General features: G+C 37.0%; 1 protein-coding gene and 1 non-coding gene across 7 annotated transcripts in view; one reads left to right on the forward strand and one right to left on the reverse strand.

The window, feature by feature from the left end:
• ARID4B (AT-rich interaction domain 4B) overlaps nt 1-27,669 on the reverse strand; it is a 149,505-nt gene that overhangs the window by 70,499 nt on the left and 51,337 nt on the right. For all 6 annotated transcript variants that reach the window (XM_027046921.2, XM_027046918.2, XM_053207213.1 and 3 more), the window contains exons 3-6: nt 14,489-14,599; nt 11,350-11,415; nt 7,648-7,738; nt 4,918-4,997 (exon numbers count right to left, since the gene is read on the reverse strand). In XM_027046921.2, the coding sequence (XP_026902722.1) occupies nt 4,918-4,997; nt 7,648-7,738; nt 11,350-11,415; nt 14,489-14,599 (348 nt within the window). The remainder of the gene's footprint in view (nt 1-4,917; nt 4,998-7,647; nt 7,739-11,349; nt 11,416-14,488; nt 14,600-27,669) is intronic.
• On the forward strand, nt 13,904-14,013 carry LOC113595855 (U6 spliceosomal RNA). Its single transcript, XR_003416485.1, has one exon. It is a non-coding gene; the product is annotated as a U6 spliceosomal RNA (small nuclear RNA).

Consider the following 27,669-nt stretch of genomic DNA (forward strand, 5'->3'; position numbering starts at 1 on the left):
CATCACTCCAGTAGACGCTCTGCTGTTACAGATAATGTCATGAATGCCAGGGGAACTAAAGATCCCAGAAAAACTGTCAGGATGGACAGAAGGGTGAGTAAGTACTTAGGATAAAGAGTTCTCATAGTTATAAACCAGGGTGTTACATGAAAGGGTATACACCAACTTAGATTTTTTTTTTTAAGATCAGATAGCTAAATATAAACTAACGTTAATATTCAAAAGGAAATTTTTAATTTTTATTTTTAAAACAGGTAATTTTGTCAAAACGATGAACTAAAATGTGAAAGGGGCAAGCATATTAATAATCTATGGTGTTTTAACTTGAGTAAATGTATTTGAGATACATATAACTAGGTGTCCAACAGCAGTAAAAGGTACTATCCATAAAACATGAAAAATAATTCCTTCAAAAGATAGGTTTATAGGGCATAAAACCTAATCCTACAAATTTAGTTTGTTTAAATTGGACACTTAAAAAATATTTGGAGGCAAAGTTGGTCCAAATACAATAATCTGCCAAATAAAAACTCTTTAGAAGCCACTTGTCATTAATTCCTAACTATGCTTCCCATGGGCAAAAATTTCAAAGCACTATATTTGGTAAACAGAAAATAAATTAATCTGGGTTCACTTTCTCACCTTACTCCCCTACAACTGAAGTTGCTCTCCTGAAAGCAAAGATTCCTATTCAGTACTGTGATTTCTATTTCAAGCATCTGCTAGTCACTAGTTACAGGAAAGAAAATACCCAGGATTTCTGATTTCCCTCCCTATGTAATACTTAGAACAATAAGAAGCAGTATCTCTGTCCTTGGCCTCCAATCATGTCCAGGGAAATAGAAGCACGTCTAATTCAAGTGACAGAAAAGACTGAGGTGAGGGTAGAATCTGTCTTGTCTAAGCCTAAAAAGTAATAAGCAGAGACCCCCGGCTATATTGAAGGCTAAAAGAAAATTTCACAGGCCTGGGGGAAACATTCCTATATCCGTTACCTAACTGGGCTGCAGGAAATATGGAGCTGGGATTTTATCTCACTTTTCTTTAGTTTTCACCTGCATGTAGTAAATGCACAGAGAATACCAGCTGATGAAACTACTTCTGAATGACAGACTCAAATTAGGAATGTCCTCCAGAAATGCCCAAACACTCAGGCAATGGGCAACATCCTCACTAAGGTGGTTATGGTAGAACCAGAGATTTTAGTGTTGGAATTCAGAGGACTGAAGTGCTATTGTGATCTCCTATCATGGAAATCTCGAATTTAAATCTTCATTTAAGTATGTAGCTTATTAATGGAACTACTGAGCCCCCATACTGCCAGTATGATATGGCTTTTTGCTCAAAGGCCAAAGTTATTACCAATAACAATGCCCTGAGGAATCTTTCAAAAAATTAAAGATGCTTTTTTGAGAATATCAAAAATAACAAATTAAGGGAAAGAATATATAGATGGCATATTAAATATATTCCTGGCCACGTTACCACAGAACTCAATATATTCATAATTTTAAAATATCTGATTGATTAATGCTTTTTCTCCTCCAACAGATGGTAAATTACTCTCAGGATAAATTCCAGGGCTACTTGGCTTATGCTTGTCTCTAGTACCGAACATAGCACCTGGCTTAGGACAATGGTAAGGGACAAGACACCAATATTCCAAGTACCCGCCAGCAAAATATGAAATCTAACACATTTGGACACACATGGTAAAAGTGATCCTCCTAGAAGGTAAGAAGGATACACTGAGCTACTTGCTCATGTTGCTTCAGCCTTTACACTATAACTGTCTTATGAACTATAAAATTCTCCAGACAAAAACAAAATATTTTAGATATTTCTCTGAATTAAAAAAAAAATAAGACACATGCCTTCACTTAGCAGATGAAAAGTCAAGTCTTCAAGCCCCCATATCTACCGACCTACTATACCTGTACACACGTTCTAAGGGAAATGAAATTATTTCTAAGAATTACATGAACTTCGGGTTCCTGGCTGGCTTGGTCGGAAGAGTGTGAGACTCTTGATCTTGCGGTCATAAGTTCAAGCCCCAGGTTGGGTGCAGAGATTACTTACATAAATAAAACTTAAAAAACAAAACAAAACAAAACTATATAAACTTATAAAGAATTCTGTTACTTCATCAGTCTGTGTAAGAAGCCAAATTCACTGCAAATTCTAAAGTTTATTTCCTGTATTTGAACCTTCACAATTAATTCAACAAATATTTCCTGAAGGTTTTTGTGTAGAAAACTCTCCTGGGAAAAGAAAAGCCATCAAAATGACAAAAATATGGCTATTAACTCAAACAGCTTAAAATCTCACAGAGAAAATAAGAAAAGTAATTAAAAAAAAATCAAATAAGAGTAAGAGAAGCGCTGAAGGATCAAACGCTAAAGGGATCAAATTTGGTTAGAAATTTGTCATGGAAGACATCATGGAGGAATATTAAGAGGAGCAGTGCTCAGCAGAAACCAAGAAATGAATTTGAACCAAATTCTGAAAATACCAAGTAGTCTTATAAGACAGAAGGACCGGGAAATGGAGAAATGAGGCACCTGGATGGCACAGTTGGTGGAACACACAACTCTTAATTAATCTTGGAGTTGTGAGTTCCAGCCCCTATGGGTGTAGAGAGAGAGTACTTAAAAGTCAAAAGAAAAAGAAAAAGAAAAACTGAAAGAGAAAGAAAAGAGAAACGAAATGAAAACTGAAACAGAAAGAGAAACGAAACAAAACAAAAAGAAAAAAGAAAAAGCAAGGACAGAGAAATGGTACAATAGGAAAAAAAGGCTGGAATCGTAATATACAGAACCTGTCCCAAATTCGGAATTGGAATAAGAATTCAATTATTAAAAAGAGAAGATGGGGCGCCTGGGTGGCGCAGTCGGTTAAGCGTCCAACTTCAGCCAGGTCACGATCTCACGGTCCGTGAGTTCGAGCCCCGCGTCAGGCTCTGGGCTGATGGCTCAGAGCCTGGAGCCTGTTTCCGATTCTGTGTCTCCCTCTCTCTCTGCCCCTCCCCCGTTCATGCTCTGTCTCTCTCTGTCCCAAAAATAAATAAACGTTGAAAAAAAAAAAAAAAGAGAAGAAAATATTTTCAAAACAAGAGAATACGAAAAAAGTCTAATACTTTAATAAATAATATTAATAAGTTCCCAAAGAGGGGCAACTTGGGTGGCTCAGTCGGTTAAGCATCTGGCTCTTGATTTCGGCTCAGGCCATGATCTCACAGTTCATGAGATTGAGCCCAACTGTCAGGCTCTGTGATGATGTGCAGAGCCTGTTTAGGATTCTCTCTCTCTCTCTCTCTCTCTCTCTCTTTCCCTCTCTCTCTACCCCTCCCTCCCTCTCTCTCTCAAAACAAACAAAACAAAATAATATAATCCCAAAGAAACACTGTTCTAAATAGTGACAAGAAAAAAGGAAATGATGGTTTGATCACACTATGCATTAATTAATATTTATAGACTAGACTAGAAAATAGAACACTTCAACCATATGCCTTTTTAAAATTCTGGATTACAAGCTAGTAACTTACAGAACTTTGTGAACCCTCCCTCCATTCTCAATAACTTAACACCCTTCAATTCTAGAGCATGGCTTTGGTACTAGAAAATACTGGTTTGAGAACCAGCTCTGACCATCAGTTTCACCATCTGTAAATTGCAGATAATAATGCTATCTACTTCATAACGTTGTTAATGTGATGATGTACATAAAGCAGTGAGCAGGGGCGCCTGGGTGGCTCAGTCGGTTGAGGGTTCGACTTCAGCTCAGGTCATGATCTCACGGTCTGTGAGTTCCAGCCCTGCGTCGGGCTCTGTGCTGACAGCTCAGAGCCTGGAGCCTGCTTCGGATTCTGTGTTTCCCTCTCTCTCTCTGACCCTCCCCCGTTCATGCTGTCTCTCTCTGTCTCAAAAATAAATAAACATTAAAAAAAAATTAGAAAAAAAAAAAGAAAGAAAAAGCAGTGAGCCAAGTCCCTGGCAAATATAAGCACTTCATTTATTCATCCAACTACGACTTATTTCAGTTCCTACACTATGCCAGGCACTGTTCTAGGAACTGGGAACAAGTGGTGAAGAAGACACATTAAAAAACGTGCCCTTGTGACACATTCTAGTGAGGAAGGCAGACAATGAACAATTAACTAAGCACATATACATATTCTGATGTCAGAGAATGACACGTGCTATATAAAGAAAACTAAATCAACCTAAAAAGATTAAGAGGAATGGAAGGCACTATTTCAGAAAGGTCAGTCAGGCAAGGCCTCTTTGAGGACAGGCTATAAGAATGTCAGCTAGTAGTAGTAAGGAATTGCTTATAGTTTCTACTCCTTTAATGATGATGGGGTTCCAGTGGATTATTAATCAGACATTTATGGGGCACTTGGGTGGCTCAGTTGGTTAAGCATCCAACTCTTGATTTCAGCTCAAGTCATGATCTCACGGTTCATGAAATCAAGCCCCATGTCGGGCTGTGCACTGACAAGCCTGCTTGGGATTTTCTCCCTCTCTCTGCCTCTCCCCTGCTCACTTTCTCTCTCTCAATTTCTCTCTCTCTCTCTCAAAAATAAATAAACATTAAAAAAAAAAATCAGACATCTGTTTTTTACAATTATTTACAAATTAGAGTCTACATAAAAGTTACCTAAAGATAATAGTTAAGCAAGCTCATTGCATTTTCTTTGTGGACAAATGCTAAAATATTCTTACACCAAAAAAAAAAAAAAAAAAAAAAAAAAAAAAAGTATCACCTAGTACTCAAACAGGATGCACAGATTACATGATAATGGTAAGATGTATTAATGAATTTTCCTGATTAACGAGTCAGTTGCTTGAGAAAGAAAAATATACTCTCCCTAATACAAAGTATTAAGATACAGTCACTCATTAAATTATTACTTACTTCACTTTCAGCAAAATGCCTCTCTCCCTTCAGGCACAGGGAAGACCGTCTCAGTGTCTTCTCATCTCCATCATCAAAAACTATGAGGAGGTAAAATTGGAAACTACTGAAGGATGTTTTCAAAGGTTAACAAGATGATATAAACTATCGTTTAATTTTCTGAGGGTAAACAGAACGATTGTTTAAGAAGATTACACTTAAAAATGTAGTTCACATTTTAGGTTTACTAAATGACAACGTTAAATTCTAAAGTATCTTTTCCAATTTCTAGTGATAAACAATATAGCTGAAATGAACACATTTCCTGACCCAGAAAACACCACATGAAAATAAGAAGCTAGCATTTTAGGAAGAAACTATTTAAATGCTAATTAACCCATCTCAATATTGTAAAGGAAAGGCAAGTTTTCCAGCTGGTAAATACAGACATCCAAAAAACAAGAACAAAAACCAGAACGAGTACAAATTTGTATATTCAGACTGCTCCTAAAAAAATTGTTTTTATTATTTAAAGCAGGGTTTCTAAACCTGAGTACTACTGATATTTTGGGGCAGGTTAATTCTTTGTCATGAGAGGCTATTCTGAGCACTACAGGCTACTTAGCAGCATCCCTGGCCTCTAGCCACTAGATGCCACTAGTGGCTTCCCAGTTGTGACAACCAAAAATGTTTCCTGCCAAAGACACTGTCAAAGGTTCCTTGGGTGACAAATCTGCTCCCCACTGAAAACTACTTAAAGTACTAAAATGTCCCAGAGAATTTACTGTAAGTTCATAGATACACAAAATATACATATATTTTATAATTTTAGCATATGCTGACATTCCTCACCAATTATGGGGGAAAAATAACCCTATTTCAAATAAAGTTACTAAGCTTTGATTTTATTAGAAACAGCACTTCTTGCCTAAGTGACAAAACTGGTTCTTATATATTAAATGAGACTTTGTGAGACTGGATAAATAACTTTTAGTATGTTTTTTAAACGGTGCACATTTATGAGACTGATGACCATACGTAGTTACCACCAAACTTACTTCCCAGAATTGCTCACAGTCTTGTAACCTACATAAGGTCAATTTTCTCATCTCAAATTAAAATCCCCCCTAAGTTTTTTTCTCATCCCACAAAAACATAAACAAAACTCATCTATACTATTTCCAAGCTCCATGAAATTCTGACATCATCAAAGACATTTTAACTAGGTGTCTATTTTCATCTATGAGGTCATTAAAGACTATGAATTATTCCCATTCAATAAATAATGCCAGGATATTTGGCTATTGATTTGGCAGGTAGGGGAAATCTGACATTTCAAAATGTTCAAAAAACTGAACTGCAGGAGAAATAAAAAGCTATTTGCAAACCAAAAATAAAACTATAAATTGAAGAATACATTGGAAAATAAATTTATTAACACTGACGGAAGGAAGCCCTTTTAAACAAGATTCAACAAGTAAAACTACAAAGGAAAAGGTGATCAGAGGAAAACTTACACTGAAAATTGATAGCAGAGAAAAAAAGTAAAGCAATAGGAGAAAAATACTTGCAACTAAAGGAACCAAGGGATAATAATATTCAGAATATATAAAGATCTCATATCCTATAAATAAGAAAAAGATAACCATCCCAACAGGAAAAGGGGGAAACTGGAAAGGCACTATAACATGCAATTCAAAAGAGAGAAAATACAAATGAAATGATGTTCCTTTCAAGAAATATATGAAAAAATGTTCAGTCTCACTAGTAATCATGGGAGGGGCATATTAAAACAAAACTGAGATACTGCTTTGTATCCAGATGGGCAAAAATTTTACAGATTACCGACATCAAATTTTACAAGGGCTGGGAAAAGAAGTGCACTCACACACTGTCCATGGAAGGGTAAATGAACAGTCTTCCAGGAAGGTGGTTTTCATTACCTACTAAATTTTAAAGGTACATTCATTTCACTTCACTCTGTGTCTACTTCTCGATATATACATATACTAGGGAAAAACAGGAATAACGTGTATTCAGGAAACATTCAATCCACCATTTATTTTAATAGCAAGAAAACTGGCAACATCATGAGTTGAAAGTAAACAAAATTAAAAAAAAAAAAAGAAGGGATGCCTGGGTGGCTCATCGGGTCCAACTTCGGCTCAGGCATGATCTATGATCTCATGGTTGGTGGGCTCGAGCCCCACATCGGGCTCTGTGCTAACAGCTCAGAGCCTGGAGCCTGCCTCGGATTCTGTGTCTCCCTCTCTCTCTCTCTGCCCCTCCCTTGCTCACACTCTGTCTCTCAAAAAATAAATGTTAGAAAAAATTTAACAAAAAAAACTTATGGCACATCAAATATTATGAAACATACTACTATAATTAAAAGAAATTTCTCTGTTGCACAACATGAATATACTTACTACTGAAATATACATTTACAAATGGTTAAGACAGAAAAAAGCTTCTCTTGAAAAGATACACCTCTTGAAGAGATATATCTCTTGAAGAGATATAACGATATACTTTGAAGTGAAAAAAGCTACAAATTCAACTTTATAATATATACGCTAATTTCAAATTATACTTTATGCACATATTTATGAAATAAACACTTTAAAGACCTGGAAAGATTAAAAAATTACCAGTAATAATATCTTTAGTATTACGGGAGGAACTAAATCAAGGAAATTTTGCTTTATTTGTATTACCTCTGAAAATACATTTTTAAAAGATTTATTCCCTTACCTACAGTGTACCAACTTGCGTCTGTTAATTTATTGATAACAGCTTCCTGATATGCACCATCAAGATTCTTCACTTCCACAATAGCTCCAACCTAAAAAGTTAGAAAAACGTTTAGAAGATAAATGAAATCAAAAACTGGCTTTTTTTTTTTTAACTGAGTGCGTGCTGGTGAAGAATAAAAGTAACTAGTGATTTGTGTTAAAGTGCCAGCAGTTTTACCTACCACTGTTTTTGTGCCATCTGTGAAAATGTCAAAAAAGTAAATTCGTAAAAAAGTAAATAATATCTAAATACTGTTGTGAAAATAGTGTTGCCCTTACAACAACTTCCCTGAAAGGGTCTTGGGGAGACCCCAGAGGTCCTCAGACCACACTTTGAGAACCACTATCTATGAAATGGACTGCCCTTGCCTCCTATTACCACTCCTCTTTCAAAGAGGCTGGGGAAGGAGAGAAACAGTTAAGAGCAAGCTCTGGCATCTCCTTAAGAGTTATAATTTACCACTAATGACAATCATTTTAAATATTTTCCATTCTGATCAAGAAAATGCTGAGAATTACATTTTTATGGTCTTTAACACTACATCAAACAGCTTCTGCACAGCAAAGGAAATCATCAACAAAATGAAATGGCAACCCACTGAATGGGACAAAATATTTGCAAATCATATATGTGATAAGGGGTTAATATCCAATTTACAGAGAGAGAGAGAACTAATACAACTCAATAGCAAAAACAAAAACAAAAAACATAACAAAAAAACCACACCAAAACAGTCCAATTAAAAACCGGGCAGAGGATGTGAGTAGACATTTTTCCAAAGATGACACGCAAATAGCCAACAGGTCCATAAAAAGATGCTCAACATCAGTAATCATCAGGGAAATGAAATCGAAACCACTGTAGGTTATCATCTCACACCTGTTAGAATGGCTGTTATCAAAGACAACAAATAACAAGTGTTGGCAAGGACATGGAAAGAAAACGGAACCCTCGTGCACTGTTGGTGGGAATATAAAATAAACTGGTACAGCAACTATAGCAAACAGTATGGAGGTTTTTAAATTAAAAAGAAAACTATGACCCAGCAATTCCACTAGTGGACATCTATCCAAAGAAAACGAAAACACTAATTCAAAAAGATATCTGCACCCCCATGTTCATTGCAGTATTGTTGACAACAGCCAAAATACAGAAACAACCTGAGTATCCACTGCTGGATGCACAGATAAAGAAATACACACACACACACACACACACACAAACACACACACACACACACACACACACACACACACAGGAATACTATTCAGCCATAAAAAGTAAGGAAACCTTGCCATTTGCAACAACATGGATGGACTCTGAGGACATTATGCTAAATGAAATACCAGACAGAGAAAGACAAGTATCAGATGGTATCACTTACATGCGGAATCTAAAAACCAAAACTAATAAAAAAACCAGAAGCTCACAGATACAGAGAACAGACTGGTCATTTCCCAACCAGAGGGTGGGAAAGAAGTGGTGAGTGGATAAAATGGGTAAAAAAGTGGTTAAAAGGTACAAACTTCCAGTTATAAAAATAGTCCTGGGGATATATTGAACAGACAGCAATGGTTACTATAGTCAATAATACTGTACTGCATATTTGAAAGTTGCTGAGAGTAAATTTTAAAAGCCTCTATGACAAGAAAAAATTTCAACTGTGTATGGTGATGGATGTAATTAGACTTACTGTATGGATCAAACATCCAATCATCATATTGTATACCTTAAACTAATATAATGTTATATGTCAATCATACCCCTGAAATTAAAAGTATATATGATCTTTATGGTAATAACAAAAAACAAACTTGTTCAGAGAACAGAGTGTTAGCCCCACACAATGCCCAAAGTGGAGAAGGAAACTGGAGAATTACCAAAGCTTTTATCAAATGACTGTAGTCAAAAATACGTGGTACTATTTTTTTTAATTTAATAAGTGGTCTAGGTATTATATTTCATGTGAACTCATCTGAAAATACATTAAGATCAAATGACCACCACTTTTGGTAGGTTTATTTCCTCTAAGAGAAACATTTACCCAAATGCTGACCCTTCCTATCAGGTAACAGAAAGCTATGAAGTATTTTAGGGAATACAAAATCTACACACACACACACACACACACACACACACACCAATCAACAGATAAAGAAAAATACTTTAACATCTTGACCTCAAAATTTAATATAGTTGCCTGTGTCAAAATCAAAATGGTACTAAGCCCTAATCACAAAGAAAATTGTAATAAAGTAAGAAAAACCAAACAAGTAAAATAAACCAGCTATACAAGGAGGTGGGAGCAGAAGGAGAAAAAGAGGGCTTGAGGTTACAAAGCAGTTGCCTACTCTATCTCTTCGCAACACTGAACATATTTTGCAGGTTGTACGAGCTGGCCTGTGCATGTGAACAGGGCAGAGTCAGTGAGAGCCATATGCTGGTGTGCTTATGAGGCAAAAACGTAAACAAGGCATGAAAGTGTACGTATGTGTTCTGAACATCCAGAGGGCACGTGCTACAGTTATAGGGTGTGAGCCTATTGGAATTTGGGCTCTGCCGTTACTATCTGGAAAGGCCAGATTACTGGACCTCCCTTTAGTTTCTTCTTCTGTAAAGAGCTATTATGAGGATTATATAAGATAATGTGTGCAAAAGATTTAGCACAGTACTAGCACATACTAAGTGCTAAATAAATGGTGCCAAGCATCAAAAGTATAGTGTTTCGTCTCTTTTGTCCCTGCAATGGTGAATATGTATGTGTCACATTAAAGATGGCACCTACGAAACAGAAATGGTGGAAAATAATTTTTATACGGCAATATTTTTTAGCAATTATAAGCTTTAGTTCTCTCTATTGCCTCCTAAGGCTCTGGGGATCCAATTAAAAGCCTTTAAATCAATCACAAACAAACAACTGACAGATACACATATCTAATTCTCCAAAAAGTACAGCTGCATTGGTAAAGGATTTTTCTTGCATCTGTAAATTCTGTTAGCACTTCTTAAAATTCACCCAGCCAGGCCACTGCCCAATTTTCAGACATTCAGAAGGGCCAAAGAGCCCAGTGGCTACCCACACACTCCCTTTAGCTTGCTCACTAGTCGAGAGGAGAAGAGCCCTTATTTCAGCTACCAGTGAGGAAACATGAACGCAAACAAATACATCTGTATGTAACATGTTCATCACTTTAACTGCCTGATAACCCTTAAAAAATTTTTCATTTGCTTGTAGCTGCTTCAAAGGATTAACACTCTAAAAGCCACGTTTTTAACGTGTTGGGTTTTTTCCCTCACTTTTCACATCATCATGGAACTTAACATCATTCAATCCCCAATTCATCACATATTAATTCTGGAAGTAAAATATGGTAAAACGGACAGATGAGTACACAAAAAGCAGTCAATGCTTCCTGGATGTTCACTTTATTCCTAAATGCAGGTTTTACGATCACATCAGGTTTCACTGAACATTAAATCTATTGTTTTCTACCGGTCTATTCAGAGAGAATTATGTTGACCAACTCAATAACAAAACAGCCAATGAATTGAAAAAAAAAAAAAAATGACCAACTGTAATTATTAATGTAGCATTAATGAAGGAATTCTAATGCTTCCAATGAAGCATTAGAATTAATAATGAATAAATAAATGAATTACCTTTAGCGGGCCCTTTATGTGGTCATCCTGAACTTCCACTGTCGAAGAATCATGTCTAAATGTTACCTAGAGATCATAAATTTAATTAGCCACATATACACACAAAATCAAGTGATACAGGCTCATTAATGCATGATTTAATTTTCATTACGAGTAATCTAAACTAACTGCTACCTAGTGTATGTAAGATCTCAATCCCTAACTAAGTAAACTGAAATATTTATTATTTAAACAGAAAACTTCCGAGACGAAATTAGTTGGTGTTTCACATATCATACTCTACTCAACACTATTATTTATTACATTAGTAGTAGTTTAATTTCTTTTCCTAAAAAATGAGGGGAAAAAAGGTAGAGACCTTAGGCAATTAGGTCCTGTATAATTCTGTGAAGGCCTAGTTTAATAATAAGCAGTAACAACAAACATTTACTGAGAGCTAAGCATCAGGCTCAAGCATCAAATGTATGACCTTATTAGGTAAGTATGATTGTTCCCACTTTGTTGATAAGAAAACTGAGGAGCATAAAGAATAAGTAACTGGTCCAAGATCACAGAACTGGTACATGGTGGCACTGAGATTCAAACTCAGGCAGTCTACCTCCAGAAGTTTACTCTACTCTCTATCAGTATAGCAATCAGAGAATGGGAAACCAGATGTAAGGAGATTAAGTTAAAAATACAGTTCAAGTTTAAATATTTAATTAGCTGGTGAAAACTAGCATAGCCTCCAGTATTCAGTATAGAAAAAGTTGTTCTTCCTATACAAAGCAAGAATTCTTACAGGAATTGAAACATCAACATGGTCTTATCAGATATGTAGGATAACCAATTTACATAATTTGCTCACAAAGGAGCTATGAAAAGAGATGCCCGGTACTCACAGCATCTCAGGCGTTTCTGTCTTACACAAAAGCATTACCACATTTCATTTAAATTATGTATTTAAGTATCTCTGTCATTCACTTAGACTTGAAGTCAATTTATGACAGGGATCAGATTTTAACACTAGAGTTTCAACACCTAACATAGGGCTTAGCACACAGATGCACAATAAATGAAAACTGATGAGGAAGAAGTTTATCAACAAACTGTTAAATGCGTGTTAACTTTGAATCATATACAAACTAAACCAGTATCAAAATTTATCACTGTATCTGCTGAGAAAATAATTAACTTTGAATCATACACAGATTTTTAGAGCAGCCAAAAAAATTAACAATTTTAGATATTCGTTATTTACAAGACACACAAGACACAAGGTACTGGTATGATGTACTATCAACAGAGGCAGCAGAGACTAACAGTTTTCTTCCTTTTATTAATAGCAAGAAATGGCAGGAGTGATACATGCCATTTAGCTGCTTCATTCATTAAACAGCAGCATCCAGCTGAGAACTCCATGTCAGGGCTAAAATCTAGCCTGTGCCCTGCAGACCAAAGCATGCGTCCTAGAGTATAACTGCTCCTGTCCAAAAGAAACACCTTTTTCTAACTAATATGAAAGTCTTACCTGTAGGCCATGCTCTGCTAAGGAGACTATCCACCAGGATGGAGGACTTTTGTCTAATTCACACTAAGGTGTTACCTGTGCTGGTAGGAGCCCTGTCTAGAAGAGTGAGGAACCAGATAAAAGGCTTCCTCTTCATTTCTGAGATAGCAGTGGCAAAAAAAAAAAAAAAAATGAGTGCTCAGGTAACACCGGTGTGTGAAACCAGAACAGGAAATGCCACTATATGAACACTGTAAGAGTACCCACAAAAATCAAATCACAAAAGAGCTCACACGCACCATGCACGTGAAAACTGAAGGCAGTGGCAGGGCCAAGACTAGATTCCTATGGGTTTACAGTTAATTTAAAGGTCTTATCACAATGGATCTTAACTAGGGGTGTAAGTGACCCAGGAAGCTGTTTTCCACACATCCATGCATAAAAACCTAAGTATATATAAGCAAGGGAAAAACTCCGGAAGAGAATCTAAACTCTCCACCAGACATACAACACCTCTATGGCCTGTTTAATAACTGGTGATATTCAAACCAGTGTTTTACAGAGTATCTCCTAATCTGGACTACATAAATCCCTTGAGGACAAAGATCAGGTCACCCTCATAGCCCCACCCTCCTTCCCACCTAACAGGTTACCACTCAGTAAATAACTGACAAATGAATAAACATCTACCTTCAAATATTTTACCTGTGCTATATTTTTCAACACCGATAATTTACCAAAATGTAAACAATTACATTCTGCATTATCTGAGAAAAACACAAGTACTTAAGAAAGATAGAGGATAAGGAAATCAACTAGATCTACCTTATTTTACTGTTATCTAAAATCTCATCAATTATAAATCACATTTCAATTTGATGGTTAAAATGGGAAGGGGAGGTCTAAAATTAAGAATTAAACTGCATGACTTCTAAGGTCCTTTCCAGCTCTAAAAGGTTAACAACACAAACAGTACCAAGTCTATAACAAAATAGCATTCAAAATACCAATTTGTAATAACCTAACTTCATTCCAATTAGAATACTTTAAAATGCCAAATAATGCGTGCTCGCTTCGGCAGCACACATACTAAAACTGGAACGATGCAGAGAAGATTAGCATGGCCCCCCTGTGCAAGGATGACATGCGCAAATTCATGAAGCTTCCACATTTTTGACAAAATCTCAGAAATAGACATTGTTAAAGATCTGATGAGAGTTCATTATGATGCAACTGACAACGAAATTTGGTTATTTCTGTGACATATAACACTATAAGTAATCAGAATGTTAAGTGATGACCTTATACCAAAACATTAAAACTTTAGGAACTGCATATATACTTGGGCAGTTACAGCATTTACCTGTGCAATACAACCTAAGGTTTACCACTGGACAACAGTGCTTTTCCAAGTAACTTAGCATCCCAAATAAAAAGTCCTAATTGGTCAAAAAGAACTTTAAAAAAATAAAAAATAAAAATAAATAAAAATAAAATACCAAATAATGCTTTGTTTTCGGGTATGTGACAATCATTACATAGAAACTAAAGTCATCTTGCAGGGAAATAAAGTCTTAAGTACACTCACCAAATAAAAGTTTAAATATCAAATACTGACCGTATAATTTATAAAATCTACATATACTGTACCTTGACTTTGACAAGTCTTTTTGCTGTCTTGATCTTGGCTTCACAAAAGGCTCCTCTGTATTTAGCACTCACATCAGTGCCCACTGTCAAATAGGGAGGCTCATCAAGGGCCTAAAAAATGCAAACAAATATAATTAGATTTAAACTCTAATTCTCTGGTACAATTAGACCTCCGAATGGCAGATCTAATCTTGTTACAGCTACAAGAGTTGTAATAACTGAATGCAATAATGTGTTAGTAAGAACCGTTTGTAAAATACTTTAACTTAAAAATAAGTAAAATCTATGTATCAAAAACCCATTTAGGGGTGCCTGGGTGGCTCAGTCAGTTGAGTGTCCAACTTCAGCTCAGGTCATGATTTAGCGGTTCGTGGGTTCGAGCCCCACGTCGGGCTCTGTACTGACAGCTCAGAGCCTGGAGCCTGCTTCAGATTCTGTGTCTCCTTCTCTCTCTGCCCCTCCCCCACTTGTACTCTGTCTCTATCAAAAATAAATAAATGTAATTAAAAAAAATTTTAAAAACCCATTTAAATGTATGTCATATGGGGTGCCTGGGTGGCTCAGCAGGTTAAGCGTCCAACTTCAGCTCAGGTCAGGATCTCGCAGTTCATGAGTTTGAGCCCCATGTCGGGCTCTGTGCTGACAGCTCGGAGCCTGGAGTCTGCTTCGGATTCTGTGTCTCCCTCTCTCTCTGCCCCTCCCCGACTCACGCTCTGTCTCTCCCTGTCTCTCAAAAATGAATAAACATTAAAGATATTTTTTTAATCAACATATTTATCATATAAGATAAAAATGCATTTTTTACTCTATATAAAATGCATATAGTCCATGATATGAATCAGCTTAATCACAAGTTTATCATTCCATCCACCCTTCCATCTACTCATTCATTCAAATATTCACATACTATATGACCACCTAAAGAGAAGGCAGATCCTTAAAAGTTTAAAGTCTAAGAAAATTTCTTTTAATATTTAGACCGTATCTTAGTAGCTACCCAAATTCAGAATAGCTTTGTCATAACCCTATCTAGACAATTCTAAGGCAGAGTAACGTAACACAAAGGGAGTGGGAGGAATTACATGTATTCAAACTACTGGAGAAAAAACAATATGAAGATTTCTAATCTGGGAATTCTTAAATACTCTGGCATGGGTTCACTGTTTATTTACCCATCTATATTAAAATTTTTAATTTCTTCACTTAGGATTTAGTTTTATTCTGTGTGTGTGATTTAGTTTTTAATAGTCCTAATCTAGCTGCTCTGACTTTTTACAATCAGGTACATTTCTGTGTAAAATCTAGAAATCTAAGAAGTTTTGCTTAATCAATTTCACAATCAAAGAAAGATTATGTGAGTAACTTTTCCCAAAGTGTTTTACAAGAAGTACTAATATCCTGAGATACTCCACCAACAAGAGAAGGAGGAGAGAATTTGGGAAAATCAGTTTATTGAATAAATCCCTACTCTGCCTCATCATTTCCTTATCTGTTTGTCCAAGGAAACTTTTTTTTTCTATTAACATCTATTAACATTCTGCAGAAATTCCATAGAACATAAGATAGAAAATGCTATTAATACAGCAGTGAATGATGAAAATATAAATTTCACTTGGGTCTTAAACTCATTCCAATAGTTGTGGCTAATACACATGAGAGTGATAAAAAAAAAAAAAAAAAAAGATATTTATTCCAGGGGCACCTGGGTGGCTCAGTCGGTTAAGCGCCTGACTTCAGCCCAGGTCATGATCTTGCCATTCCTGATTTGAGCCCCATGTCAGGCTCCGTGCCTGGAGCCTGCTTCAGATACTGTGTCTTCCTCCTCTCTCTGTCCCTCCCTGACTCACATTCTGTTTCTCTCTCTCAAAAATAAATAAACATAAAAAAATTTTTTTAAGATATTTATTGTAATGCTATACCAAAAGTGATGTAATCAAATAACTGTAGTAACTTTTCCTAAAAGGTGAGAAGTATCATAAACCAAGACAAAAGTGCTACAACTAAAAAATATCAGGGTGACCTCCTCAATGGCCATTTGTTTCACATTCTATTTATTTCACAAAAATATTTTTTAAAAGAACACAAAGCAATATCAAGTATATGGGGTTTTTTATGTCTATGTATTTTTAAGACAAAAAGAGCACATGTGGGGAAGGTGCAGAGACAGGGGGACAGAGGATCAAAAGCAGGCTCTCTACTGACAGCAGAAAGCCTGATGTGGGGGCTTGAGCCCAGGAACCACAAGATCATGACCTGAGACAAAGTCAGACGCCCAACCAATCGAGCCACCCAGGAGCCCCTAAGTATGTTGTTTTTAAAATCTACATGAGGGGCACCTGGCTGGCTGAGTTGGTAAAGCATGCAACTCTTGGTCCTGGGGTAGTGAGTTCAAATCCCATGTTGGGCATAGAGATTACTTGAAAAAAAAAGGTAAAAAAAAAAAACAAAACAAAACAAAAGAAAGGTAAAATGGGGCCCCTGGGTGGCTCAGTCAGTTACACTTCTGACTCCTGGTTTCAGCTCAGGTCATGCATGATCTCACGACTGGGGAGTTCCAGCCCTGCCTCGGGCTGTGCACTGACAGTGTGGAGCCTGCTTGCGATTCTTTCCCCCTGCCCCTTCCCTTCTCACTCTGTCTCTCGCAAAATAAATAAATAAATAAAAACTGTTTAGAAAAGGCAAAAAGAAAAAAAAAGAAAAAAGAAAAAAAAAACTACCTAGGAAAATGCCCATATTTCAATTCATTTATGTTATGAGTATATACTCTTACAGAAAGATGATAATTCCTGAAATTCTACATTTTAAATTTGTTGTTATCATTGACTACAACTTGATCATTCTGTACTGCTCTTGAACCTAAAGTTAATAAATGCATTTTTATAGTTTATCTGTCTTAGCCCTCTGAAAATACCATTTTCCACTGTCAAAACCTTGGTTAAATTCCAGTCAAGCTATTGGCTTTTTTAGATATCAAGTATATGAAACAGACTCACAGCACTTCACCCAGAAATTTTAAGTAAATTTCAGAAAGACATCAATTCACTTTGTGGTTCAACTGATATTGTATGTAATTGCTAGAAAAGGAAATGGTGAGCCTGTCTTCACTACCACAGGCTCATTACTCTCTACAACTTGTAAACCTCTCTCATTAACACATCCTGCCTTATTAGTTAGGAAATTTATTTTCACAGACAAACAGAATGGTTAAAAATAAATGAAAACTTATGAAGAACGAGAAATTGGGAAATGTAGAAAAAAAACAAGAAATCAACTCAAAGTTGCACATTTGTGCCTACTCAGAAACAAATATTTAATATGTGATAAGCTTTTTAGATATTTTTATGATAGAGATTGTGAACAAAAAGGGGAATAGAATAGCAATATATTTAGACTACTAGTATACAAACCATTTACATTTTCTTTTCGTTAATATTCATACCAAACCCTAGCAACACTCCCAATGATAGCAAGCTATAAAGATGTTTACTGAGCAGATTTATTCAACTTAAATTTGAGATTTCCCCCCAAAACCAAGACCATCTCACATTTTCTTTTCTTTTTTAATTTACATCCAAATTAGTTAGCATATAGTGAAACAATGATTTCAGGAGTAGATTCCTTAGTGCTCCTTACCCATTTAGCCCATCCCCCCTCCCACAACCCCTCCAGTAACCCTTAGTTTGTTCTCCATATGTATGAGGAGTCTCTTCTGTTTTGTCCCCCTCCCTGTGTTTATATTATTTTCATTTCCCTTCCCTTATGTTCATCTGTTTTGTCTCTTAAAGTCCTCATAAGAGTGAAGTCATATGATTTTTGTCTTTCTCTGACTAATTTCACTTAGCATAATACCCTCCAGTTCCATCCATGTAGTTGCAAATGGCAAGATTTCATTCTTTTTGATTGCCAAGTAATACTCCATTGTATATATACATACACACCACATCTTTATCCATTCATCCATCGATGGACATTGGGGCTCTTTCCATACTTTGGCTATTGTTGATAGTGCTGCTAGAAACATGGGGGTGCATGTGCCCCTTAGAAACAGCACACCTGTATCCCATGGATGAATGTCTAGTAGTGCAATTGCTGGGTCATAGGGTCGTTCTATTTTTAGTTTTTTGAGGAACCTCCATACTGTTTTCCAGAGTGGCTACACCAGTTTGCATTCCCACATCTCACATTCTTACCAACATAAAAATCCATGCAGACAGAAAACAGTAATAATTACCTCAAATATTGTGGGGAGCAAATTATTATTTTGAAGGCTAACAGTTCCCTTCCTTCAAGCTAGAATACATGAAAATGAATTAGCAAAACATATAAAGAAAATGTGTATTAGAAAAATACTTGAGGGGTGCATGGGTGGCTCAGTCAGTTAAGCATCTGACTTCAGCTCAGGTCATTATCTCCCCGCTTATGGGTTCGAGGCCATGTCAGGCTCTATGCTGACAGCTCAGAGCCTGGAGCCTGCTTTGGATTCTGTGTCTCCCTCTCTCTCTGCCCCTCCTCTGCTCATTGTCTTTCTCTCTCTCTCAAAAACATTAAAAAAGAGAGAAGAGAGGAAAAATACTTGAAAAGGGAAACCAAAGTATAATAAACAACTGCTAAATTGAAATACATTGTTAGAACAGTGTATATTGTCTTAAAGGCTACAGATGAAAAGCAAAGATCTATGTTCTGAGCTTACCTCTGCCTCTATTACTTTGTTTTGCATCATCTTAGATAAGTTACTTTTCTGTTCTTAAATTCTCATCATTAGATGAATATAAGAATTTGAATTTTGAATACCTTTGTCTAACAAGTCTATCTCAAAGCATTGGGGTTACAGAGATAATCAGAATGGGATACTTTTAAGACACATAATCATCTAGAACTGAAACTATGCTAACCCAAATATAAATGAGAATTTCTCATGAGAAAAACAAATGAAATCCATAATCTACCTACATGTTCAGCTTTGTGTGCATATAAAGCAGACTAATAGCACAGGCTTTCAAAGCAGAAAGATATGGTCCTAACCCCAGGTCAATTCCGTACACTAACGATGAATTTTTGTAGACTACCATATCTCTCTAAGCTTCAGGTTCTACATCAGGAAAACACGGTCAATATTAGAAAGCACTCAATTATGATGCCTCAAGTATTTAGCTATTAACAATTACTATTACTATTATGAAACACTCAAGGTGGACAAACAAGTCATTAAACCAATGTAAGTTCAGATTTGGCACTCCTCCTTTTTTTCTTTTTAAAATGCAAGAAGAAAACCTCATTTTTAATGATTGCTCATCATAAGTCCGTGCAAATGGAAAAGTTACACCATTTTCCTCACCTTTCCAACTAAGGTCAATACTCTCAGAATATATTATTTTTCAGTATGAAATCTAATGAGAAAATACCACAGGATATCTGGCAATATGTATATGTCTTTAAAATATTACTCTATTTCTAGAAATACAAAAATAATCAAAGATATTTATATGTTGTACATATAGAAAAAACATACATAATAAAGACAGGAATAGCTGTTAAAAGGAATTAAAGAGAACAGAGGGGCGCCTGGATGGTTCAGTCGGTTAAGCGTCCACCTTTGGCTCAGGTCACGATCTCACCGCTCGTGAGTTCAAGCTCTGCGCTGGGCTCTGTGCTAACAGCTCAGAGCCTGGAGCCTGCTTCAGATTGTCTCTTTCTCTCTGCCCTCCCCCACCCCCCGCCCTGCTAGTGTTCTTCTCTCTCTCTCTCTCAAAAATAAGTATACATTAAAAAAAATTTTTTTAAAAAGGGAATGGAATGGAGGAGTATGCATATGAAAATCTGCCATTCAAAATAAGCGTTCCTATTTTTTAAAATTGTTACAATTCGCATGTATTCTTTGCTTTTTAATTTTTGCTTTTGAGAGAGAGAAAGTGAGTACATAAGCAGGGAAGGGGCAGAGGGAGAGAGAGAGAATCCCCAGCAGGCTCCGCACTGACCCAGGCAGGGTTCAATCCCACAATCCTGGGATCATGACCTGAGCTGAAATCAAGAGTTGGTGGCTCAACTGACTGAGCCACCCAGGCACCCCCATTCTTTGCTTTTTAAAATGTATACTAACAAAAGGAGGGGTGCCTGGGTGGCTCAGTCGGTTGAGTGACTGACTCTTGATTTTGGCTCAGGTCATGATCTCACAGTTCATGGGATCGAGCCCCACCTCTGACTCTGTGCTGGCAGTGTGGATCCTGCTTGGGATTCTCTCTCTCCCTCTCTCTCTGTTCCTCCCCTGCTTGCTTGCACTTGCTCTCTCCCAAAATAAATAAACATTAAAAAATAAGTAAAACATATATTAAGGTACATTTCAAACATACACAAAAGAATATGGGACTATAATAAATTCCCCATATGCTCATACTCTGGCTCCCACAATTATCAGTGCAATTTTGTCTCATCTATACTCCTACCTATTCCTTCCAAACAATGATTATTTTGAAAGAAACCCCAGATATGACATCATTTCATCAGAACAACAGTCAGTTGTGATTATGGGTTACTTTTATCTTTTCTATTAATACTTTTCTGTACCCTCTAATGTACTTAGAATGACTATATTAATGAGACTCAGTACAATATAGTAATTAAGAGCATAGGTGTTTGGTTTTTTTTAAGTAGGTTCCACGTCCAGCACGGAGCCCAACGAGGATCTTGAACTCATAACCATGAGATCAAGACCTAAGCTGAGATTAAGAGTTGGACGCTCAACCAAATGAGCCATCCAAGTGCCCCAAGAGCATAGACTCTTGAGTTAGATGCTTACGTTCAAACCTATCACTTAGTAGGGAGGTGACCTTGGGCTAGAACCTCTGTACCTCAGGATATAAGAGTGACTATCTCACAGGGAGAAGAACTGAAATGCTACATATAAAGTGCTTAGAACAGACTGTTAGTATTAATAATTTGGGGGAAAACCGGGCTTTAAAAAAAAGTTTTTTTAAGTCCTATACAAAAGAGATCCCACACAAATAGAAAAGATGACAGTTTAACTGTGTATATATATGGATGAGGGAGGGGAGAAAGAATTTAAATATCATCCCCCTGAGGCGCTTGGGTAGCTGTTGGGTAAGCAGCCAACTCTTGATTTCATCTCAGGTCATGATCTCCCGGTCCTGAGATCGAGCCCTGAGAAGGGTTCTGCACTGGGAGTGGTGCCTGCTTAAGATTTCCTCTGCCCCCTTCCACACGAGCACAGTCTCTCTTTCTCAAAAATAAATAAATAAATTTAAATATTATCCCCCTTATTCAATTCAGAAATAAAGTAATCCTCTTGCCTGCAGTAGCAACAAGAGGTTAAAGTGTCTGTGGGGATGTTCCACTAAGAAGTACATCTCACCCCTTTAGTATGGTGGAAAGACAACCGAGACTATATGCCTACTCCAGGGCTACCATACTTTAGTCCAGAAATATACAAAGAATTATGTCAGGAGGTTAACTAAGATTCCATGCACCAACACTGCCGCTGTTAGGTATACATGTTGTAAAACCAGAAAAAAAACTCTTACCTTTCTTTTTTTTGCTCTGCTTCTCTGATTTTGGTCAATAATAGGGACCTTCTCAGAGGCTAAACTAAAATGTTATTATGTGGCACCTCCATGCCCAAAAGGAAATTAAACTACTAAATTACCATCCCTTTGTTTAGCAAACAGAACAGTTCTCTTGTTGTCAAGGCAACAGCTACCTCACAGTTATTCAGCCTTGCTTAAACAATTATTTTTCTAGTCAATCTACCAAATGTCCTAACTGGCACCTAAAAACCATTGAATTCCAAGGGAACACTAAAAAGCGTAAGCGATTTTTAAATTAGCTATTGGTGGCTAATAATCCTTTAAGAAGCCAAAACACCAGTGAAACATACAAGTGCCCAAAGGAATCAACAGTAATTTCTAATGTGCCTTGGGCTGCAGTACACCAAATATGTGAAGTAAGCTTTAGAAAGACAATAGTTGAATCAATTCTCCAAACGGCTAATAATATTCAGTTATTCAAGATCTATTTTTAAAAAAGCAAAACATGCCTGACGACATTTTATTGAGGTAGTTTCTTTAGAAGGGTTAAGTATTCGAACCGGTTTGGCAGTGCTGATGCAGCCAGGAGAAGCAGAACAAGAGTATTAAATTTGATGCTAAAACCCTCAGTAAATAAATGTACTTAAACACACAGTGTAACAAGAAATCTAGGAAAACGACCTTTTGTATATGATAATCTCAAAGAGGCATTAGAACAACAGTGGAGATAATTCCAGCAGATGAATGAATGAAAAATATTTACCTATATACCAAAAGGTATGTCATTTAAAAATTAAAATGCACAATTTTTTAAGACATACAAGCAAAAAAGTACACTGAAGAAATAAAGAGAACTGTATAATCTAAAATCTTCTCTGGGACCATTTCTTCTTTTCCTTTTCATGTGGTACTAAGGACATGTGCTGGTGACGGGTAAGGGGTGGGGAGGCAGAGAGAGAGGGGACAGATGCTGAGTATTCACGGTAATGAGGAGGCAGCTGAGGAAGCCCCATGGAAGCACAGGCTGACCCAGTGGCTAAGGACATGGTGGGAGCCGAGCAGAGACTGAGGAAATGAGCAGCAGAATTAAATTTGTTACACTCACCAAATAAGTAAGCTGAGTGATGAAATGAGGATATACTGAGGATAGTGAGGCCATGTTTCTCACTGCTAAAGAAATTTTAAGGGAAGGAAGGAGTAAGGAGCTATAAAGAAGTCTAAGGTAGGGGCACCTGGGTGGCTCAGTAGGTTGAGTATCTGACTCTTCGTTTCAGCTCATGTCATGATCCCACACCGGGCTGAGCATGGAGCCTGCATAAGATTCTCTCTTTCTCTCTCTCCCCCGCTCACTCTCTCTGTCTAAAATAACATAAACTAAATACGTCTAAGGCACTGGCCTGGAATTAGAAACCTGAACTCATGGTTGCATGATATACACACATAGGAAAACGAAGAAGTAGTTACAGATGTATATGTATATACATATATGTATATGCATACATGTGTAGTTACGGATGTATATGCATATATATTTGTATATATGTATTTGTGTGTGTGTGCATATATATGTCCATATATTTTCCTAACTGTCCACCAAGAAGGCACAAGGGCACCTGACAGCCCAGTAACAAAACACACGAAAATGGCCTGTCTCTTGACTTCCAAATCCCATCCTACATTAAAAGAAACCAGGGAGGGTGCCTGGGTGGCTCAGTAGGTTAAGTGTCCAACTCTTGATTTCAGTTCAGGTCCTGATCTAATGGTTCGTGAGTTCAAGCTCCACTTCGAGCTCTGTGCTGACAGTGAGGAGCTTCCTTGGGATTCTCTCTCTTCCTCTCTCTCTGCCCCTCCCCAACTTGTTCCTTCTCTCTGTCTCTCTGTGTCTCTCTCTCTCTCTCAAAATAAATAAACTTAAAAAAAGAAAAAAAGAAACCACCAGGGATCTTTGGAGAAATGGCTCACTTCAAAGTTGGGTAGAGAAAGTACAAGAAGAATCTGAAACATCTTGTGCCAGAAAGTAAGGAAGTGTTCAATGAATGATGGGAGACATTTCAGAGGGACATAGGAGCCAGCTGAAGGAGATTCTGCTGGCCAAATGAGGGAGACTGAGCATCAAAATAAATATTGGTTATCCCTGTTAGGCATATATGTGTATGTCAAAATTGACCGACTTAAGATGCGCATATTCCACTATAAGTAAATCATACTGCATTTGAAAAACTTAATAAAAAATTACAACCCACTCATTAAGACTAGCATCGATGAGTCCACACTGACAAGTGAATGAATGGTGAATAAATAAGTAAATTCAGAAAAGAGAAAAAGCTCTTCCTTATATAGTAAAATGTTAATAAATGTAGTAGGAATGGTGGAAATAAAGAATCATCTTTTCGCAGCCATCATAAAGATGACGGGTTCATAGTGTTGTCTATAGGTGCTAAGCTGATGAGTGGAGGCCTGATGAAAGGCATATTGATATAATTTTGGACTATTACTCAATTATCAGTAGGGAAAACCAGGAAACAGTTGTAGATTGAAGTGGTCTGAAGAGATACGACAGTCAAATGCAACATGAATTTCTGGATAAAGCCTGGTCCAGAAAGGAAAGAGATATTCTTAGGAGAGTTGGTAAAATTTAAAAGGGATCTGTGGATAGGATGGCAGTATTATACCAATGCTGACTTCCTGATCTCGAGGGCTGAATGCAGGATGGGTACAAGAGTGGCCTTTTTGTTGGGAATTACACACTGGAGCATTTAGGGGTGATAGGACGTCGCATCTGCAGCTTGCTCTCAAAAAGTTTGAAGATAATGATAACAGGTACATACATATGTATACATATACACAGATTATAAGAATTATTTGTACTATAAATTCAAAATTCTTTTAAAATAAATTATTTTTAAGGTAATATATATATTCATCGGGCATTTGTATATTTCTTCTATGAATTGCTCAGTTGTGTTCTTTATCCATCTGAGGTTTTTTTTTTTTTTTTACTGGATTGTAAAAGTTCTTGGATATTAAAAAAAATAATCAATCTCTGGGGTGCCTGGGTGGCTGAGTTGGTTGAGCATCCAACTTCAGCTCAGGTCATGATCTCACAGTTCGTGGGTTCGAACCCTGTGTTGGGCTCTGCGCTGACAGCTCTAGGCCTGGAGCCTGCTTCAAATCCTGTGTCTCCCTCTCTCTTTCCCTCTCCCCCGCTTGCACTCTGTCTCTCTGTCTCTCAAAAATAAATAAACATTAAAAAAATTTTTTTAGATAATAATAATAATCAACCTTTACCCCCAAACACAAAAATCTTCTCTGGATGCCACCTATGTTTCCTAATATCTTCTTAAAAATTAAGTTACTTTAGAGGATGGAACCACAAATTACTTGTAAGTAAATTTTAGACCCACATATACTAACCAGAGAGATATGTGAATATTCACAAATATTGACAGAAGGGTATCTGCATATTCCTGGAAATTTTAAAAGCTCAAAATAGACATTCTGACTAGACTATTCATCATCAACAAAGAGGTAAGACAGGAAAGTAGGAAGGACATTTATTAAGTGCCTACTGTATATTTAAGGCATTATTCTATGAGTCAAAAAAGCACAGGCACTTTCCTCAAATAATACAAAGGTAGACTATTTTGCCATCAGAAGAGGTTTAATCTTAATTTGTTATCTTGCTAGTGAGATCAAAATATTCAAACATAAGTGAACGTGCTTTAGAATAATGTCACTTTCACAACATACCATGCTTATTTATAATATTTAAACTTTAGTGATCTGGAAACTAGAAGAGCCTAGTGATGCAGCCAGTTCAAAAATCAGAATTACAAAAAAAAACCGTAACTGGCATGGTTACAGTTTATGTCTATCTGAGCATGTTACTAATATCTACTTTGGCATGAATTAAAAGGCAGTAAGTAGAATATTTTGAAACGTCACAAGATAAGTCACTAGGAGGCATCTACAGAGTATTTTCTAAGAGTTTGCTTGATTACCAAAAATAATAAAAATCCTTGAAAGTCCTCATTAACCACGTTTTTGTAGATGACCTGAAAACAACAATATTACATTTTTGTTTTATTACTAATAAAAATAATAGTAGTAGAAAACTAAGGGGAAAAATCAGATTAGCAGGAGTGTGTCTTCTCAGAGATGACTATCAGAATACCATTCCAGATATTTTCCCCTAGCAAAATAACCAGAGAGACAGATGACAGATAGTTTGATCAACTACTCTTACTTCACTCTAATTTTTTTTTTTAAGTTTACTTATTTTGAGAGAGAGAGACAGAGCGAGGGAGGGGCAGAGAGAGAGGGAGAGAGAGAATCCCAAGCAGACTCTGCACTGTCAGTGCAGAGCCTGACACGGGGATCAATCTCCTGAACTGTGAGATCATGACTGGAGCCAAAATCAAGGGTCTGATGCTTAACCAACTGAGCCACCCAGGCACCCCATTGTGTGTTTTTATTTTTCACTTAATAAAGCTTGAATGTTCTTCCATATCTTAAATGTGATTCTGCTGATAATCACTACATAGTCTTACCTGTGCTAAACCAACCTTTATGTAACATTTCTTCGTGACTGCAGAAAGAGGGAAACAGAAGTAGGGAAGGAATGGAAAGAGATGGATGAAATAAAGGACGATAAGGAAATAAATGGTAGAGACTGGAAGCAGAGAGCACAAGGAGGAAGCAAATCCTGTGGAGTTGGGGTTTGGGACTCAGTTCACTAACTCTCCTGATGAAAGCCATCCCCACTTTGTTGTCTGATTTCATAGTGGTTGTACCGCTCAATGTACGGATTAAGACGTTGGCAAATTTCAAAATTCTAGGGGTTTTGAGCCAGAGAGATTGCTATTCACTTACTAAGTAACTTTCTGTCTTTGACTATGTCACCTCCACCATTTTAATCTTTGGTTTCCTCTCTGTAGATTGTGGAGATTTCTCTTGTAGGGTGCTTGCAAGTTTTAAATTAAGTAGTATATTTAGAGTCTCTGGGAGACTGACAAGTCCTGGATAAGTACTCAGCAAACATTAAACCATATGCAACTGCTGTTTTATAGATCAAAAAAGGTCAAATACTGGCAATTTTTTATGGTTCAATCTAACACTAATTTTCTCCTTTTCTTTAAAATTTTTTTATATATATATTTATTTATTTTTGAGAGTGAGAAAGAGCGTGAGCAGGGGAGGGGCAGAGAAAGAGGGAGACAAAGAATCCAAAGCAGGCTCCAGGCTCTGAGCTGTCAGCACAGAGCCCGACACAGGGTAGAACTCACGAACCACGAGATCATGACCTGAACCAAAGTTGGATGCTTAACCAACTGAGCCACCCAGGTGCCCTACTCTTCTTTTAAACAGGTGGGAAACCAGAGACCAACACCTCAGACATCTTAACGGTGCAGTCCTATTCTACAATCTGCTCAGACCCTGCTCCTACCCCCCTGCCCATGAACAAGGCCCAGCTTTGCGCTGCTAACTTTTCTGGGTGCCTTAAGCTCCACCTAAGTAGATTTCTTTCAGATAACTGGGCCTCTCACTGAGCTCTAGGTCCTGGGCAACCTGCATTTGACCTTTATACCACTAACAGGGGTATAACTATTTTTTTCTCACTTGATGCCTGTCTGGTCCACCAAC

Source organism: Acinonyx jubatus, chromosome D2 (genome assembly GCF_027475565.1).
Source record: "Acinonyx jubatus isolate Ajub_Pintada_27869175 chromosome D2, VMU_Ajub_asm_v1.0, whole genome shotgun sequence".
In the NCBI taxonomy this organism is placed as follows: Eukaryota; Metazoa; Chordata; class Mammalia; order Carnivora; family Felidae; genus Acinonyx; species Acinonyx jubatus.